General features: G+C 40.6%; 1 protein-coding gene across 2 annotated transcripts in view; it reads left to right on the forward strand.

Moving 5' to 3' along the window:
* The window catches only part of LOC111867562 (rabankyrin-5), a 139,393-nt gene extending 126,606 nt beyond the window's left edge, over positions 1-12,787 (forward strand). For both annotated transcript variants that reach the window (XM_023857545.2, XM_023857546.2), the window contains 4 exons: positions 8,357-8,702; positions 9,158-9,296; positions 11,169-11,267; positions 12,166-12,787. In XM_023857545.2, the coding sequence (XP_023713313.1) occupies positions 8,357-8,702; positions 9,158-9,296; positions 11,169-11,267; positions 12,166-12,295 (714 nt within the window). In that variant the 3' untranslated portion in view covers positions 12,296-12,787. The remainder of the gene's footprint in view (positions 1-8,356; positions 8,703-9,157; positions 9,297-11,168; positions 11,268-12,165) is intronic.
* Positions 12,788-20,139: the final 7,352 nt, after the last annotated feature.

The raw sequence follows: 20,139 nt of genomic DNA on the forward strand, positions 1-20,139 counted from the left end.
GCCATCTTAGGAGAGACTGCCAACAGCTGTATCCCCACGAGGACTTCCTGGATGGAGATTGAACAAAACCAAGGAAACAAGTAGATGACATGAAGAAGAAGGGGCCACTGCCATCTCTCACACCTCATCATTACACACTCAACTTGGTGACAGTCTGAATTCTGAGAGACAAATAAGAGACAAGTCACATCATGTGACCACTGATAAGGGAGCAGTGACAATAGCCAGGTCAGACAGTATTGCAGGACTGCCAAAGAGAGAGCTGACTAGACTAGGTGTCCTGGTGATGGCATCAGGGAAGACCATCCGCATTTTGACTGAAGCATTTATAGGGTTGACACTGGGATGCTGCCCAGTGATGACTTGGGTATTCGGTGCCATTATCACTGATGAGTTCTTCCTGGTCTGGATGTGCTACACATCCAAAATTCATCCTTGGATTTTGGCTGCCATATGCCGTTATGGGCGATAAAGTGCCATTGTGGTGCCACATCCACCTATGATAAAGGACAGCAGCAAGGTGATACCAGCTCTGTGTGGGAGAGTCATGGTGGTCGTGGATAGCCTAGCTGGACCAGATTCCAGGGCCACCTACCAAGCTGCAGTATCTATAGTACAAATGCTGGTTCAACCCCAAAGGGAAATGCATATTAGTATGCTTGCAAACCCCAGCATGAACAGTTTGGACCTGAAACCAAGAATGGCTGTGCTGGCAAAGGCCAGCAGAAATTTACTCAACTGACCAACCAACCAGCAGGATAGTGTAAGTCAGTTGTATGATTCCCAGAGTCATGGGACAGAGAAATGTGGTCATTACTCCTATGGGACCCAGAATCAAGAACAACTGTGTTGGCGAGGACCAGCAGCAATTTACTCAACTGACCAACTGACAACAGTGGTTATGAGGCAGGAAAATATGGTCATTGGTCCCAATGGGGCCTGAAACCAAGAATGACTATGCTGGCAAATGCCAGCAGAAAATTACTACTCTGCTGTGTTCAAGACAGTCAGTCATGTGTCAGAAGACAGCAGTTGCAGTAGATGGTTAACTGTGAGCATGAAAGCATAGGAATCTCCATTGGTAGGAGCTGCTACCAAGCAGCAACTAGTGAAGACATAGCAGATTGAAAAGACTTAATGTGTACTATAGTTGTTTGTAGGGTGTGTAGATTTGTGAAAGTGCTATAACAATTTGTAATTACATGTAATAAGCACTCATTAAATTCATCAGTCAATCCAAACCCCATGTCTAGTCACTAACAGGCCATGCCATAGTTCAGGCGGTTATTCACCAATTTCCCACCACAGCGGCCCAGGTCATGTCATGTGGGATTACTGGGCAGGTTTTCTCTGAATACAGTTTCCCCTGTGAATTCCCATTCCACCAACTGCTCCACACTCATTGTCATCTGTCATCTTGGGCTGCTAAAATAGGCCAAATAAGGCTGACGTACCATGTGGACTCAGTTTCACCCCACCCCAAGAAACTTAACTGGTCACTAACATGTGACATCTTGTGTCAGAAGTGGGACAGGAGTGACTTGTTGCATTGATTATATTGGAATCAACATGACAACTAACTACAGCAGACATAAGCAGACACAGAAAATCTTATAGCCTGCACACAGGAACTGCAGGTCAGTCAAGAAATGATAATGACTGATACTAAGGCCACAAGGTCAAGCCAGGTAGAGGTGAAAGCCACAATGAGGGCTGGCCAAGAGAAAGATGTAGGCCATTGAAGAAGGACTGGAGACCAAGATGGAGCCCAATCAAGAAAATAAGGGGGTCAAGATGGACACCACCACAAATGCCAATGAAGAGTGTATGAAGGTAATGATAAAGGCTGACCAGGAAGAAATTAAAGTCGTAATTCAGTCCATTTGGTCCAAATTAGAAGAGACCAACAGTTGGGTGGAAAGCATCCTGGTGTCTGCCAACCAATGAAACCAGGGCCTTGGCAAGGAACTCAACACAAAACAAATAGACCCAACTGGACTTACAAACGATGAAGGCTTCTGTGGGCCAAAGGACCCAAAACCTCTGTGATGAGCTCAGCTTCAGGATTCAGGGAACACAGATCGACATACAACAGTGGGGTTGCTGGTAGAAGCCATGTACCATGGACATAGTGCAAGACTAGTATAAGTTGGAGTCCGAACTGAGCGTGGGAACCAGTATAGATAGAGTAAAGCCACTAAAGTTCAACAAGTTGACATCTTGGGCTACGTTCAGCTGCCAAGTTTCATTAACTCAGTTATTAATTCCGAGGGCTGTAGTCATTTGAATAAAGAGGAAAAGGCTCTTGGCTCTGTGTATATCCCAAATGTGAAAGAAATTTTACAACATTAGGACCATCTCTAAAACTAAACACACCTGTAGGAGTTCAACCACGAGAACAGACTGGAAGGAGATTCACAACAGATGGCAGCACATTGTGTCTATAGCATTCCCTATGAATGTGGCAGAAGCTACTAGATTGGTGAAACAGACTCACTGCTAGCTGTGCAGCTCTGCAAACATAAACAGAATCTCAAAGAGAGTCTTCTATGAAAATCAGAATTAGCCCAACCGAATAAAGAAGGTTAGGGTAAGCTGAGATGAAAGTAAGATTTTGGAAATTGAAAATAACAGCAGGTGTATGAAGTACAAGGAATTGGCCCATATGGAATATTTCATCAGTCTGTATATTTCACCCATATGGATTCCCCTTATCAGCAGTGAGGCTGACAGCTCATAGGGAAGGTCAGTATGATCTAAGAGATTCTTCATAGGTATCTATATGATTTTGTTTCTAAGGTTCACTTGTTCCACAGTTCCACAGATGGCACTAGCAGTAGAAAAATAATATTTTTACAACATGAAAATCTTCATAATGAGATCTGAAAGTTTATGACAGTGGTACATTAATACAAATATTGTGTGTCTGGACATAGGGACTAGCTCTGTCGATTGGGTCCAGCTGAGTAGGTTTTGCTTGAAGATGGAGACAGAATCCAGTCACCGAAACTTTTTTTGAAATATAAACAGGACGGTGTTTTAGATAAAAACAGGATGATGATAATGTTCAGAAACATAATATTGTCACATGTTGGGTATGTTACGCAACAAATAACTTCACGCTGTATTAGATCTAGCCAATTTATTGCACATTCGCTCTCACAATTACAAAATTTACAATCTCACAACTACTGCCATCTACAGTATCACAATTACTTCCACTGCTCTCATTCACTCCGGCGAATGCTAGGCTGCAACTGACTGGTTACTCTCTCTCTGTAGTAACTGGCTCAATACCCACTACTCACTACTCTAGTAGCTTCTGCACTGACAACACAGGAAACAGTTATGCAATAGATACCACTGTTGCGTAATGTCATGTTTAGAGGTGTTGCTAGGGAACGCTGCTGAGAGTTGTTTATTGCTGCATAGTAACCACAGTGTCCCCTGTTACGTCACTGCAGGAGGCAACAGAGTGTTTACCGAGCGTTGCGTAATAATGGAAGGGGGGGGGGTATGTGACGTCAATCGCGAGACCGCAGAGTTCACGTGACCCCTACTTATGAAAATCTTCAAATTGGTCCTGTTCATTGGTGTGTATGGATTTAGTTTATTGGCTTGGTCTTTTCGCATTTAATCTCCGCTTGTTTTATCATAGTTTCACATCTGCACATGCGTTATCACAACTTTTATTTTACATTTTCTTATCTCCTGTTGACAAACACTGATCTCATGTACATATACAGGGTGTCCCAGGAGGAATATGCCAGACTTCAGGAGGGTGTTCCTTATGTTAAAGTATGCCGATATAACCCAAAACACCTATGTCCAAAGTTGAACAGTTACGGAGATAATGGCCAAAGAAGTGTGAAACTTTGACAGGTGTTACACACTTGTTGATTACCAAATACATATTAAAACTGGCAAGAATACGTAGTTTCTGTAATGTTAATAATGTACGTAACATCAAACTAACTTGTAAGTGACATGAAGCCATTAAATTGAATTACAAAAAACTCGCACGCCATGTCATAGTTGTCGTTAGGGTTCCAAGCACTATACATAACACATGAATGGCAAGCACTGACATAACATGGCTGACTGCGCTTTCTGGTATGTAAGTGTATGCAGCTAGTGTGAGCCGTCATCACTACACTCAAGGACAAACATCGATAAGACTTGTCAGCTGTCAGGTACAGTGCGTGGACCCGCCAGAAGACTGGGGGTGTAGCTACACCCCCAGCAGAGGGGAAGTAGAGGGTCATGGGTCCTAACAGAACCCAAAACCAAGATAGGCTGTGCTGGCAAGGGCCAGCAGCAATTTGAGTGACCAACTGACGTAGGGTATCTGCAGACTGAGGTAGTAAACAGGGGTGGCCCCTGTCCCCACCTCCCTCAGCTGAGGACAAGACAGATCCAGTTTTGTTCTTTAGAATACCAGAGATTGGAGAAAGTCCAAAAACCCAGTAATCCCATGAGAGTATGAGCAGTGAATGTGAGGCAGAAGATTAGAACTGTGAAGACACTGAAGCTGAGACAGGTGGTAGGAATGGTGAACAGAGGAAGACTTGTGAAGCTGAATAAAGGCTTTATGAAGGAAACAAACTCTGTAAATGTTACATATAACATGCTTTCTAATATTTATTTTCTTTCATATGTTTATAGCAAGAGTATGATACTATTTCATAAAGTTACTTCTCCTGTGCAGACATGTTTCTTAATGCAGGGTCATTATAGATTCAGATTCATCTTCCATTTTGGTAAATATGGTAGTATGTTAAAAAAGTGGCTATAGTGTTATAGATTATTACAGTGAGAAACATGATCTACTAGAGAAAATTCTCATCTTGAACTGAAAATATCATTCTCACACGTGCCTAATATGTATTCATGTTGATACTAATGAGAATTTTTCATCGGATCTGTACCATCTGGGAACTGTTTTTACCAGAAGTGTGCATTAAGCCATACTTTGTACAATATTGTGACATGTCAAACCGTTGCTGGGCGATGGGATGTGAAACGAGTTACCACGAATACAGACTCTTGATAAACGGTCAGTTGCCAAGTTACGCAACAATAAGGAAATCAGTGTTTCTCCATGACGTATCGAGCCAAGCTGAGCCAAAGCGCGCCGGTTGCTACGCAGCAATAAACAACTCTCAGCAGCATTTCCAAGCAACGCCTCTGTAAACACAGCATCACGCAAGAGTGAAGCAAGCTGCGTTTTCCACTATCTGACTGAGGGTTTATAAGAGAGACTGGAATGCCTAAGGAGTCAGTTGAAATGTAGCAGCCACTGAAGACAGTGTCAGTTAGTGTTCGGAGTATTCGGCGAGTATTTGGAGTGAGTGCGAGACGGCCGCGGGAAAAAGAAAAATGGAACGCGTGTTATACGGAAGATAGTATGAAGAGATTAGTGTATAGGGTTTGTAAAGTGTGTAAAACTGCAAGAGTGTCATAAGTAATTGTAGTTATGACCTGTAAATGGTTAATAAACCGATAAACAATCTGGAAGGCATCTTCAGTAGCCCAAACACCTTACAGTATTAATGCCCATATAGTATAATCTATATGCATAAAATCAAAACATTTATATTGTAACATGTTTCGTTACTGAAGACGCCGTTCGGATTGTTAATGCGTTTATTTAACAACCTACAAGTATCAGCTACAATTGATTATAACACTTTTGCGGGGTTTCACGCTTTATAACCCTATTCACAATAATCAACTCACTCTGTTCTCAGTAGTCTACACCTACATATTAATTACAATACAGGAGCTATACAAGTATCACTGTATCACACACTCCCAATTATTACTCAGTTACACACGCGTCCGGTTCTTCTTTCCGCGATGGCTGCTATACTCCAACTGACTGCTGCCTTGAGAACTGTCTTCAGCGGCTGATACACTTTAACTCGTTCACTGCTCACTGGAGAACTCACTTCAGCGGCTGATACACTTTTAACTGATTTTGGCGGCTGTGTAGTTCCCTTATATAGTCGCAGTGTTTGCCTGTTACGTAATCGGTACCGCTGTTGCCTGACGCCGTGTCGACAACGGCGTTGCATGCCATGTCACAGTGCGGAGGGGGGGACGGACCGCTGACTCACCCGCCACGTCACCGTGGCCAGAGTTGCCATGTCACTGCTGGGGGAGGTAGGGGTTGTCCTCCATTGCATAACATGTCACACTGCTCCCTCCTTAAGGCTGTTCGTCCCGAATAGCCTAATGGTGCACTCCCGTTCCTTTTCTTTGGAGGCTGTGCTTTCTGCATCTCCTGTTTCGGCTACTCCCCGCAGCAACTATTATCCGGCCATTACAACCACTCCCCTCTTAAGACCAGCTCGTCTCAAGCGGTTTCCTTTCAGCTCGCCTAGAAGATCCCGTTGTATCACATTCATTCGTCTTCATTCATTCTTGCTAGGGAGGCCGGTGCTCTTACTACCGGTTCCCCCATACGGGCTGTTTCTCTTTTTTCGTTTTGGAGGTGGTCATCCCCTCCACAAGGTCCAATACTTGCCTTGTCGTAGGCCGACAGAAAATCTGGCTACTCGCTTGGCAATCTGCAGTCTTGCAGTTTTCCTCAGGTCTGGTTTCTTCACATATCGCGGCTCCCCGCCACCTAGGTCCTTCACTTCATTTCTGCGTCGTAGTTGCTGTCTCAGGCCTCGGTTCCTGATCCCAGCGTTGCGTTCCGGGCCTTTCCACAGTCTCTTCCTGAACGTCCATTTCTTGGTGATTTTCGGTGCGACCTTATTCTTGTTTTGTCCCATACGCCTGTGTCCTGCACAGCGTGTGATCTTCCTCATGGCTGCGGTTACTTCTTTCCCCGGTCCACAATTTCTTTGTGTCCAAGATTTCCTGAAGATGTTCTTCTTGCGCCATGCTACTGTTGCATGGCGGGACACCTTCCTGCTGTTTTTCTTCTGCCTTGCCACTTCCACACAGTGGCTCGTCCTTCTGCAGGCTATGGCCAACTTCTTCTGGGGTCCGCAATTTTCCTGTGTCGAATTCTTCATTTGTCACTTGTTTCGGTCCCTACGCTTTTTCTGCTTTGGTTCTCCGACCAGCATTACTTCGGCGTTTTGTGCGGGTACCTCTTGTAGTGCTGCCGCCTCAGGTTTCCTGTCCACTGAGGCCGGCTCTCCTTCTGGACGTGCCTCCATTTCTCAGCAGGCCATCGTCACTCTGACCGGTATCACTATGGGGACCTCTTCTCATTGTGCCGCCGCAGGTTTCGTGTCCACTGTGGCCGGCTTTTCCTCTTCTAGACGTACCTCCATCTCTTGTTGGTAGGCTATCATCTTTACTTCTTTTTCTAGATGCACCTCCGTCGTTTCTCGGCAGGCCGTCTTCTCTTCCTGCCAGGCATCCATATTGGCTTGCAACCTCTTTGTCAGCTTTCCTATCGGCATCTAATTTTGCCAGGAAATCTTCTTTGTCTTTTTTTCTATTGGCCTCCATTTCATTTTGCATCTGCACTCGGTATCTGCTTTTACTTGGTTTGCGTCTAATTTGGCCATTAAATCTTCTTTGTCTTTTCTTCTGTTGGCCTCCATTTCATCCTTCTCGGCCTTCCTCTCTTTCAGCATTTCCTCCATCTTTTCTTGGTTGTCTGATTTCCTTCAGTAGAAGTTCCATCATCTGCCGCATCTCCACTTCTGACACCAAATATAACTTGTTTTGTTACTGAAGACGCCGTTCGGATTGTTAATTCGTTTATTTAACAACCTACAAGTATCGGCTACAATTGATTATAACACTGTTGCAGGGTTTCACACTTTATAACCCTATTCGCAATAATCAACTCACTGTCCTCAGCAGTCTACACGTATTAATTACGATACGGGAGCTACGCAAGTGTCACTGTATCACACACTCCCAATTATTACTCAGTTACACACGCGTCCGGTTCTTCTTTCCGCGATGGCTGCTATACTCCAACTGACTGCTGCCTTGAGAACTGTCTTCGGCGGCTGATACACTTTTAACTGACTTCGGTGGCTGTGTAGTTCCCTTATATAGTCGCAGTGTTTGCCTGTTACGTTATCGGTACCGCTGTTGCCTGACGCCATGTCAACAGCAGCGTTGCGTGCCATGTCTCAGTGCGGAGGGGGGGGATGGAGTGCTGACTCACCCGCCACGTCACCGTGACCAGAGTTGGCACATCACTGCTGGGGGAGGGAGGGGTTGTCCTCCATTGCGCAACATGTCACAATATGTAATCTTTAAAGTGTATTATGAAAATAGTCCCACTGAACACTGTAATTCATGATTTCAGCTTTAAACAGGTACTGTTAATTTACCATGGGAAGTAGTATCATGCAAGTGATTTCTTTGAGTACAGACTGATGATCGTGATGCACACCGTTGTACAGCCCTGCACGTGGCATCTGCTGCAGGACATGCCAGTGTGGTGTCAGCTCTGATTCAGAATGGTGCTAATTTTGATGCAACTGACTCAGAAGGTGACAATGCCCTTCATATTGCAACGCGTGAGGGACATCTTCCTGTGGCTCGTGCCTTGCTCACAGAATCACATCTTAATGCTGAAGCTGTTAATATCAAAGGTCGCAATCCATTACATGTTCTTGCCCGGTATTCACGTGACACTTCAGCTGCCATCTGTGAACTTTTTCTTGAGTGCATGCCAGAGTATCCACTTGATAAACCAGATCCAGAAGGGAACACAGGTACAGTAACTTTCTTCTGCTCTTTTTTTTTGGGAGGGATGTGTTTGTGTGACATACTCTTATGATCATCCAGATGTATAATAATTTTGAACATAGAGGGCACTAGGCTTTTAACTGATGCCACTTCATGAAATTTTCCATGTTGATTCCATCATGATGTGCCTTAAGAAGTGAATGGCAGATTGAATGTACTTACTTTACAGTATCAGCATTTCTCTCACAAACTATTTGACTTCACTACTCCCTGTAGAAAAGCAAGAAGGTATATAGAGCTTTCAGACCTACTACTGCAGTTCCTCTGTGACACTTAATAGAAGGACAGTTTGTACCATCTCAAAAATGGTTCTACATCTTGTATGTTGTCAGATGAAGATAACCTAGTATTTCTTAAACTGCTACTGTTAATATGTATTTTGAATTCTGTTTTTCTAATGAAACCATTTGACTACTTGTAGCTCTACTGCTGGCATATATGAAAGGGAATGGAAATTTGTGCCGCACATTGGTGAAAGCTGGAGCTTGCCTTGGTGCAGTGAACAAAGATGGCATAACAATTTTCAACTACCAGGTGGCAACAAAGCAACTTCTTTTCAGGTATAACAATTGATATATGGAAATGTAAAATTTATATATATTTATAACCTAGTCAGAATTTAAACCTCTACTAGTTGTACACTGCAGCCATATTTAATTGGCCCTGTAGCAGACATTTCTCACATCATTTTTCAGTATGATGTATTTTAGAAACTCTTTGACGTACATTTTTTTGGACCCCACTGCATATACCCACCACCTCACACATAACCATGAATATACATTAATGCACTAATAATTGTGTGGCATATAGACCCATTGCTAGGTAGTGACCATGAAATAAACAGCTAGATCATAGCCGTTGGTAACTAATGGCTTTGTGAACAACAGCCTGTGCTAGGTAATGGCCACAACAGACTGCACACAACAGTATAAGAGCTTTTGGAAGTACTGTTCTCAATGCAGTCCATTTTGTAGCTACATGATCTCTGGTCATGAGATCACACATGTGTGTGAAACTTAATTCAACATCAACGATAGCTACCAGAAATTTTAACAATAAATAAATATGTTAACGTACAAAATTATACCTTGATATGAAAACAGATCACTTATGGGTGACCAAAAAATCAACAACATTTAAAAACCTCAACAACAGGGTAATAATTAATCAGTCTTAATTTTATTTTATTTTAACTTAATTAAAAATTAAAATTTATTTTCACTGGATCTCTTTTAAGTTTGCAAATAAACTATAGCTGGCATTAATACTGTAAATAATGCAATGACCATTCACCTTAATTGGCCAATGTAGAGGAAAAAAAGCAGAAAGTATAGAGCTTGAGTGCAAAGTAAAAAACAGTGTAAATTTATTCAATTCATACAGGAATTGTGTTGACAAAACCTGTAATAAATCACCCGAAACATGTCAATCCTTTCGGAGGTGGTCTGCATGTAGCATATGCTATACTGGGCACTCAGTTGACTTCTCCGACTACAAGTGTGTCTATGGTTTAGGGTTCAGGACACACTGGAGTAGAAATATTAGTCCAACATATTCTTACAAAGACGGGGAGAAATAAAAAAAAAATCTGTCTCTAAGGCACACAAGAACATGAAAGAATAATTCTTCCAAAGACAGATAAAATTCTCTGCTGGAACTGTGGGAGGATAAGAATACCATCATCCTCCCAGCAGACAAAGGAAATGGGATCTCATAACAATGGTTTCATGAAAGCAATGTTGCTGTGGTGACAGTGGGATCATTGCTAGAATGTGGGCAAGGAAATTCATATTAATATTCTGCTTTTGGCAGTATAAACTCCCTTCTGCCATTTCTAGGATTTGGGAGAAAATCCAAAATATCTTCTGCTGTTACTACATTTATAATAAAAATATTTGTTTCTCGTATGTTTGCATTATGCCCAGGCAAAATTGTTAATTTTGCTGCTACATGCATGAGTTCAAATCCAAGCCAAGTTATTTCTCCATTTCATTATTCATTATCATCCACTTATTCAATATTGTGTAGTCTAAACCACTGACAGTGTTATTAAACTAACTGTAAGTAATTAAATTGTCAGTAAAATTACTTCAACCATTTTAGACATAACACTTCTCTTCATCCTTAACTTCATCTTTGTTCTACATATGAATGAAACTTTACAACTCATATCACACCATGCAAATGAAACTTGTTATTATGCAGTTGGTAACTGAATACCACTCAGAAGATAATACTAAAAATGAATATCAGATTACCTATGCAGTGTATTTTCAGAATCAGAATACATCCATGCTATGCTGCATTTAAGGATGTTGGCAATTTTGAAACATAACCATTGCTGAAAGTTATCGAGGTCTGATATAGATTTCGTTGTATTTTGCTTTGTGCATTGAAGCTATATTTTTCTTTTTTATTCTATTCTATAGACTCTTAGATCATTTGTCTCAGGAGCCTCCTTGGGCAGAGGGAGACATTTGCTTGGAATGTGGTGCCAAGTTTGGACTCACCATGAGGAAACATCACTGGTGAGAAAAAATCACTATTTCCCTTTGACTATAGAGGGATTGGAAAGGAACTGTAATTGGAAGCTCAGCATAAGTGCTAGGACTATCATTCTGATGGAAACATTCAAATTTTGTCATCTGATCATCTGGTAGCCTGTGGGCTACATCTGTCTCTCAAGGTTATTTAAATTGATTTCCATTGTTCAACTGAATTTCATTCCTAGTAGAACAGACCATATGAATGATACCACAACCAAAGTGCTATAAGTAATACTTTATTATCGCCCTGTTATTACAGTTCTTACATCAAAGTTATGGGAGTATAGATTCTAGTCAGAGACCATGTTAAGGGCGAAAAGTATGACAGTAACAGGAGCCAAAGTAAACTGATTAATACCTAACGTAGATACTTTCCATCCTTCATGTAAAAAAAAAACACAATAGACCACTGTAGGTCGCGGTGCAAGGACCAAGAAGGCCTACCCCTCATACATTCATGTAAAAAATAATTTTGAAAATACAGTGATACTGTTATAGGTGACTTTTCATGTGCATACAAGTCAAAAATATGAACATGTTAAGTGAACTATTGTACTTCTGCAGCCCATTTATTTTCATCAGATGATTGACAATATAAAAATTGTTCTTTACTTCTTAACCTCATAAAGACACCTTTATTTTGCAGTATAGTTGCAGAAAATATCTTAATTTTGGTTTTTGATTAGTATGTATGAATAAATACACATTCTTTGGTCAAAGCAAAACCACAAAAGACTGTAAAGCTCTCAGCCATTGTTGACAAAATTAAATAGCACAACATAAGCATGAGCTTCAAGATATTTCAGTGACATGGCACATAAAAAATATTACTGTGTTATATGCCTGCTTTGCACTAACAAACAATTCCTTTATTTTGCAGCCGGCATTGTGGTAGAATTTTATGCAGCAAGTGTTCAGATCGAGATGTTCCAATTCTAAAATTTGGATTAAATAAACCTGTCAGAGTGTGTGGGGTTTGTTTTGATGTCTTGCAAGTTGGAAGTGCCTAATACTTATCCAAGTGTGTGTGTGTCAGAAATAAAAATGCCTGGTGATATATTCCTTTCCAAAGTACTTTGGTATGAATGTTAAAAGGGCCAAGGAGTGAAGAGTAAACAGTGAGAAACATGAATGGTGTGAAATGAATTGAAAAGGGGGTTGGGAGTTATGAATACTGAAATATCATATAAATTGAACATAAATATGCAGATTGTCATTAAATTCCAATGGAATTTTTGTCACTAAAAGAATGAGAAGAAGAGAGAGTTGACAGTTGTCCTTTTTTGTATACAAACAATTCAGAATCTCCTTAGCCATTCTGTTTTGTTATCTGGTCTGTTTTGGATAATTTTATTAGAGACATTACATGATAAATGGCATTTATTACAAATATATGCATATGTAAGAAAACAGAAATATTTCATATGGTTTCAAATATTTGAAAGTGACTGCATATGGTAATATGTATTACAGGAGGAAAATATATTATTATTATTATTATTNTAATAAACTGTTTGCTGTTACTGTTGAAGTCAAATTATTTGCTGCTGCAGGAAAATATTAATATAATTACAGCTATTGAAAGTAATAGCAATGTCACATTTCATATTATAATAATGTCTGAAGTTATAATAGTACTGTGAGATAATTGTGACCAAGCTGAATAACATGTGGGCTAGTTCTCTGTGTGTTGATCATCAGGTTGTTCATATCTGCCTCACAGGCTGCAACTTTGCATTGAAGTCTTTCCAGTGTCATCTTTCTAGCCTCTCTGGTATACCCTCAGGCTAGACATTAGGTGAACCTCCAAGATCTGTGGACAGTTTGATATAAGAAAAGATTTGTTCTTTACTTGGAAGACTAATAGTCCCAAATAAGTAATTGAGTTTGTTTCCTTGGCCTATGTATGCTTTATAGTACTGATTAATTTATTAGCAGGAATTATTTTCCTTCTATTGTATATTCAGTTATATGAATTGAAAGGTAAAACAATGTTCATTCATAAACTATCTTCATACAACCATGATTTATGTAGTTATGAAAGTATGGCATTATTCAGTATATACCAGATATCAGCATCCTTTTTCTCTCCCTGTTAATGGTGACTCGGTTATTCATAATAATTACACGTTTACAGTAGTTACTGATTTCACAAATATTTAAATCCTGGATCAATTATTCATCTGTATTGTCATGAAGATATCGTCCATTTGAGTAATTAGCACCATTGCTGCCAGTACCAGCCAATTATGAGAAAGAGATTGAATCTAAAATTAGCAGGCAAACAAACTCCATTAACGAAATCATATGATATTGTGACATGTTGCGCCAAGCCGAGCCCCCCCCCCACACACACCAGCAGTGACGCGGCGGGGGAGGCNCTCCCCCTCCTCCGCACGGTAACGAAGCCCGCCCCGCCACTCCCCTCCGCGGTGACATCACGCGGTGACGCGGAACTGCTTCCTACTGTGACGTGGAACGTAACAGGCAATCCTGCGGCTATATAAGTGAGCTGCAGTGCCGGTACGAGTTGAGTTCTACTGTGGCTACCAGTGAGTTCTAATGTGGCTATCAGGGAGTTCTACTGTAGCAGCCGCCTAACACAGTTGTACAGTGACAGCCGCCGAGTTATAAAGTAACAGCCAGCCGACTACAATTTGGAGTATAGCAGCCGTCGCGGAAAGAAGATCCGGACGTGTGTATAATTGTGTAATTGGGAGCGTGTGATACCGCGATACATAGCTCCCCTACTGTAAACGTGTAGACTACTGAAGACAGAGTGAACTGATTTGCGCATAGGGTTATAAAGTGTGAAACCCCGCAACAGTGTTAACAGATTAATGCGATTAGGGTTATAAAGTGTGAAACCCCGCAACTGTGTGATAAGTCATTGTAGCCGTTATTTGTAGATTGTTAAATAAACCAATTAACCGTCTCTACGGCGTCTTCGGTAACGAAAACACGTTACAATATATAAACTGCTGATTTGTCTCATACTAGGATGTAAAATTGTGATATATGAAGCTTGATATTCTATCATTGGTTTGTTTGGTATGTGGGTCAAGTGGCATAATATACTAAGATAGGAATATTCGTACTCAAAACAGACACAGCTTTGTTCTACAACATGATACATGTTTATGCTCTCTCAGAATAAGATATAAAGTGAATTTATCATATACCCATTGACAGTTTGTGTCTTCATTCTAAAATGAAAATATAGTGAGGAAAAAATCTTCAGTAGTGTGCAGATATAAATTATGAAATAATAAATGGCATTAATTCATTCCCTGTCCTGTATCCAAAGCATATTTTAACTGTCAGTACGCTTTGCATTCAAAGTATTGTTTACAACTGTGATGCCATGTCTGCATTACATCAGAAGGTGTGCCCCCCTTCCACTATTCCACTTCCTGGTTCCGCACAGCTGAGGTCCAACAGAAGTGATCCATTCTGTTGTGGGAGCTTGAACTGTTCAGTCAATTCACTCTTTTCCTGGTCTGTATGATCTTGATTGGTTGATTGCTGGAGGCCTATTACCTCCAGGGACTTACATTGTATTCGCATCTAGTGTTTAATATATATATTGTCATTTGATATATTTGTTATAGTATCTTTGAGTTGGTACGTCCTACCCAAAAACCAAATTTCGGTCTTCAAGACCTTTTCACGTTTCACAACACCATACCACATGGTCATCTCAGAAGAAACTGTGTTAGGGCATGCATATTATTAAAGATTTCTTTTTGCATTAAAAAGCAGGTTAAAGGCCTCCTTTTCAGAGTAATACATTCTAATGCTAATGAAGGGAAAGAGACACATATAACCAAAAAACATGGATAATCCAAGATCAGGAGACCATGGTGATTGGTGAATACAAAAATTCAGAAATATGCATGTGACATATCATGACATGACAGAATAGCTTAACAAGAGATGCCATCCATTGCTAGACAAAGGCGCAGTAAACACACTGTGATGTCATTGCTATGCACAGTAAACATGCAACAGTAGAAATGTTGGAGTTGGTGTTTTATATTCGGTCCAACCTGCAACTGTATAGAAAGTTGCTATCTTTAGTTGCAGTCAGTAGTGGTTTATGGGCAAGGTTGGCCAGTTAGGGCCAGCAAGTAGTCAGGGATGACTAGTGATGCCACAAGTTAGTTGTGAGACAGTCGCCAGACTTAGCGTGTGCTGTAATGAGAAGTAGAGTGCATGCATTAGTAAGAGCATTATAATTACGTATAGTTACGATTTATAAATGTTCAGTAAATCCAATTACCAACCCAGTCACTAACATGTGACAATATGATTTGTTTAATTATCTCGAAAACTTACAAAAAAGTGATATGGACATAAAATATTTTTCATTTCTCTCTACAATTTTTGATTCCAAACTTTTATCATTCCAGTTATAATTTGATATGTTATGCTCAAGATGGACACAGAGATGCATGTAGGTCTTCATGTAAAGTAGTTGTTAAAATTGTCTAATCTGAATGAAAATTGATATAACATAATTTTTTGTAAGGTTTGTTATTCTTGTAAATGTGCCAATACTATATACCATCAGAAAAAAGCACTACTAATTTATTTTTAATAATGGATTTTTAAATGTGTCAGTACTGTGTACTGTTGTATACCACAAGAATAAGAAGCACTTAAGTTATTATTTTACATTTGCTCAAAAATGGAAGGTATATTCTGAAATGTGACAAGAAGCACTGTTAAATAATCATCTTTGTTCTTTTCATTTGATAGTATGATGAATTTTTAAGAAACCTGTTATGTTGACATTAGATTTTGCTGTGAATTGGGAAGAAAATTATCTCTTTTCTCAGAATCCCAGTAATGTCTAATGAGTCAGATCCTAATGAAATCTGTGTTAGGGACCAAGTGACATTCAAATATTGACTCTGTATAAAAATTTTCTCATAAATATGCCTTTAGTTTTCATGTGCTGTGCCTCTCTTTGTAATACAATAAATTGTTTTTAAGATAATAGAATTTTGATTTGTTTCCTTCCCTCATACAGTGTATGGGTATTGAACAATATAAAATAATGCATTTATATTACAGAAGTAATGTTAAAACTCAGATTAGAGTAGTCAGGCATCCCACATAATTAAATACCTTGCCCAGTTGTCCAGGGATGGATTTATCAGGATGCATAATTGCCCCATTATTGAATGTTCGAACGTGTATCCTCTGCTTTCAGGAATACACCACATGGAATGTTGAGGGTTTTCATTTTGGAAAACCTTGCAGTTTCCATCTTCATTGTTAATGACTGGGTGGGAGTTCAGCAACTCTTATGTAGATCTTGCATTAGGCAGTGGTGAATCAGAGGTGGATCCATGATTGGATAATAGAAGAGCAGGCTGCTAAGCACCAGGGAGTGACCATATGGTTAGTGAAAAGAGGTTATGAAAACATTTTGCAGTTCAGATGAACTTGAAAAGAGGTGATGAAAAATGTTTCAGTGACCCCATATTTAGGATAAGATGAGGGAACGCTTTTTCTTCTTCCTGCATGGATAGGAAAGGAATTCAGTGGTTGGATGAAGATGATTCAATGGTGAGTTTGAAGGGAAGAGGTGAAGCCAGACATTATTCATCTACTAGGTATGGCTGTTAAATACGTTGTGCGTTCAAGTTCTAAGGTCTCCGATTTTTTTTCTCACACAATAACCATACAAACAATTTGAAACTTCTGTCACTTTTCAACGTAATCTCCCTGCAGCCATACACATTTTTCACAATGTCGACACCTTGATTCCATGGCCGCTATGAACGCTTCTGTAGAAGTCTGTTTTGACCACTGGAAAATCGTGCTTTGTTTCAGGATTGAAAAACGGCATCCATGTCTCATCCATTGTCACAACTGATGAAAACAAAGTCCCATTCATGCCTTCATCACGTGTCAACATCGCCTGGCAAATTGCCATGCACAGCCTTGTGGTTGTCCACCAGAATTTATGGCACCCAACTGGAGGACATTCGCAGGTCTTCATGCAGGACTCTGTGCACAGATCCCACGGAAATCCAACTTTGGAGGCAATGTTTTCCACACTCAATTGGCGATCCTCCAAAACAACTTTCTCAACTCGGTCGAACATGTTGTCAGACCAGCTGGTGCAAGGCCGAGATTGTTTTGATTCGTTGTCACACGACATTTGGCCTTCTTTGAACTGTCACACCCACAAACGTACATTTTTCACATTCATGACACCATCACCACATGTCTCACTCAACTGGCGATGAATTTCAATGTGTGTCACGCCACGCAAGTGAAGAAAACGAATGATTACTCGCTGTTATTGTAACAAAAACGTCGCCGTTTTAAGTATCAAAAACACTGCTCACACTCGCTGCCACCACTAGAGTTCTGTATGCTGTACAGTGCTGTCATCTCTGTCACGCATTCACAAAGAGTGCACACGTATTTTAAACTAAACCGCATGTGTCTATCTGCTCCCAGTCCTGAGAAAAAAATCGGAGACCTCAGAACTTGAACGCCTCTCGTATAAGACTACATGCACAGCTTTCAGACGAGGCTGAGTGGACCCTGTTCCAGACCCACTACTTCTCAGAAAATCTGGTAGCACCTGGACTCCAACTTGGGACTTCTGGATCTGTAGCTAGGAACCTGACCACTAGACCAGAGAGGCGGTGAAACTGCTGTACTAAAGTTACTATTCTCAACATACTGAGTAGAGGCAAACTGTTTACATTTGGAGTCCCAACTGAGTGACCTGTTGTAAGGGCGCAGAGACCCTCAGTTCCATTGTGGCTGGACCTGCCACTGCCACCTGGTGTGTCTGAGGCTACTGCTGTTGCTCTGTGCTGCCTCAGAGCACCACCACAAAGGACACACCTGGGGTGGCAAGGTTTGAGGAGAACACCCTTTGTGGTGTAGTCTTGGGTGTTCTCTGTGATTTCCTCTTCTGCATCTCCTCCTTCACGTATCTGCATCCCTGATAATTGGTGGGATGGGCTTTCTCTCCTTCCACCAACTGACAGTTGTAGCATGCACCTCCTTGTGGAGGTGACCACCCCCACACCACAAACAACAGGGAGGTTGCTTGCAGTTTGCCTAAACGTGGCCGAATTTTTGACAGTTATGGCATTGCACAAGACCATTCTGGGCTTTATAGGCCTCTACTCTGATTGTGATGTGGCAAAGGCTTGGCAGTCTGAAAATTTCTTGTGATTCTACCATCGTAGGCAAGGTTATAAGGAATGGGTAGGTTTATGGTTGTTGATCCCTCAAAAGGTGACGGACAGGTTGCTGTCAATTTCTTGACGTTAGTAATGTCAAGACCCGGGCTCACCAGTCTGTCAAATATGTCTTCCACCGGGGTATTGAGAGGAAGGTGGCCTTATGGGTTTTTGGAATTTGGGGTAAAGTGTGAAATAAATAAGGTTATATTGTTTTCTAGGCGAGGTTTGACTGCTGAAAAATCTGTCATGGTTTTTGTGATTGCTCTGGTCTCATTTGTGGTGCTACAGAACTCGAAGTTGTCTCTAACTACAGCTGCTAACTGGTCCTGCTTATATCATCTCTGCACAGACAACACAGAAAACGTCTCTGCCATTATTGTTATATTCTGTTCTTGCCATGGAAGCATGCTTGTTTGCAGAGCCATTCCTTAGCAGTGGCTGTTGTATAGTTGCATATTTCACAGTCCTTCCCTAGCAAGAGGTCTACATGCCACAATATTAAAATGAATCGGAGAGACAGAATGGGGTGGTATCGACTGGATTGATCTGATTCTGGATAGGGACCAGTGGAGGACTCTTGTGAACATGGTAGTAAACATTCAGGTTACACAAAATGTTGGGAAATTATTGAACAGTTGAGCAACTGGCAGTTTCTCAAAAAGGGCTCAGCTCCATGGAGTTAGAATATTAGTGCCTAGTATTCAAAGTGTTAATAAACATCTGTGAAATTCTGATGTTTGATCACATTCATTAGTATGAACTACCACTCTACACAAAACCTCAAATTGAGATAAAAAAAAAAGTTACATTTACAGACTTTGATAATACTGTGCTTTTTAGCATCTAGGCACAAGTACTTTGAGACATATTGCCCAAACAGTGGTGTCATTTTATTTTAAAACCAAATTATATTTTTAAAGTTGTGCTGTTTGATATTCAATATTCTCTGTACAACAATTACTAGACAAAACGTAAACCAGAGATAAATACATATAACATTTCTCTAAAGATTTGTGACAATAACCCCCCCCCAAAAAAAAAAAGTTTGCATAACAAACATGATATTTCTCATTTACAGTCATCTCTTTTTGAGAAAATAAGGTGAAGTTGTCCCTGTGCTTAATTAATTACTACGCCATGAAGGCGTATGGGGGAGTGGATTTATACATCCACATTTTCTTAACCTCAGCACTGATTGGAGAAAAGTTGTCAGCCACTTTACCCCCTGGGGAAGAGCCCACCAGTACCCACTGGAGAGGAGGTTGGGTGGACCTTAGAGCTGGTCTGGACAATGTTGAGAAAATTTTTGACCCTACCAGGACTAGAACTCTAAGCCCTCAGTCATCCAGCCCACAACCAGTTGCTATACCGACTTCACTATCACAAATCATTATATAAGCGCTTACTTATGAACTTTGGACTACATCAGTGACACCACAATGGACCTGATTTGTGTTTGTAAAGAGTACATCAGTGGGGAAAAATAAGTGAAATATGAAGTGTTCTGAAACCAATTTCAGAGTAAAATGAAGTTCAAAATGTTGAGTTTCACACATCTGCAATAAGAATGTTTTCCATTAAGGGTTACTCTAAATGTTGCAACCACTTGGAAAATTCACAGTATCCAATAA

The sequence above is a fragment of the Cryptotermes secundus genome, unplaced genomic scaffold (assembly GCF_002891405.2).
Source record: "Cryptotermes secundus unplaced genomic scaffold, Csec_1.0 scaffold480, whole genome shotgun sequence".
Lineage (NCBI taxonomy): Eukaryota > Metazoa > Arthropoda > Insecta > Blattodea > Kalotermitidae > Cryptotermes > Cryptotermes secundus.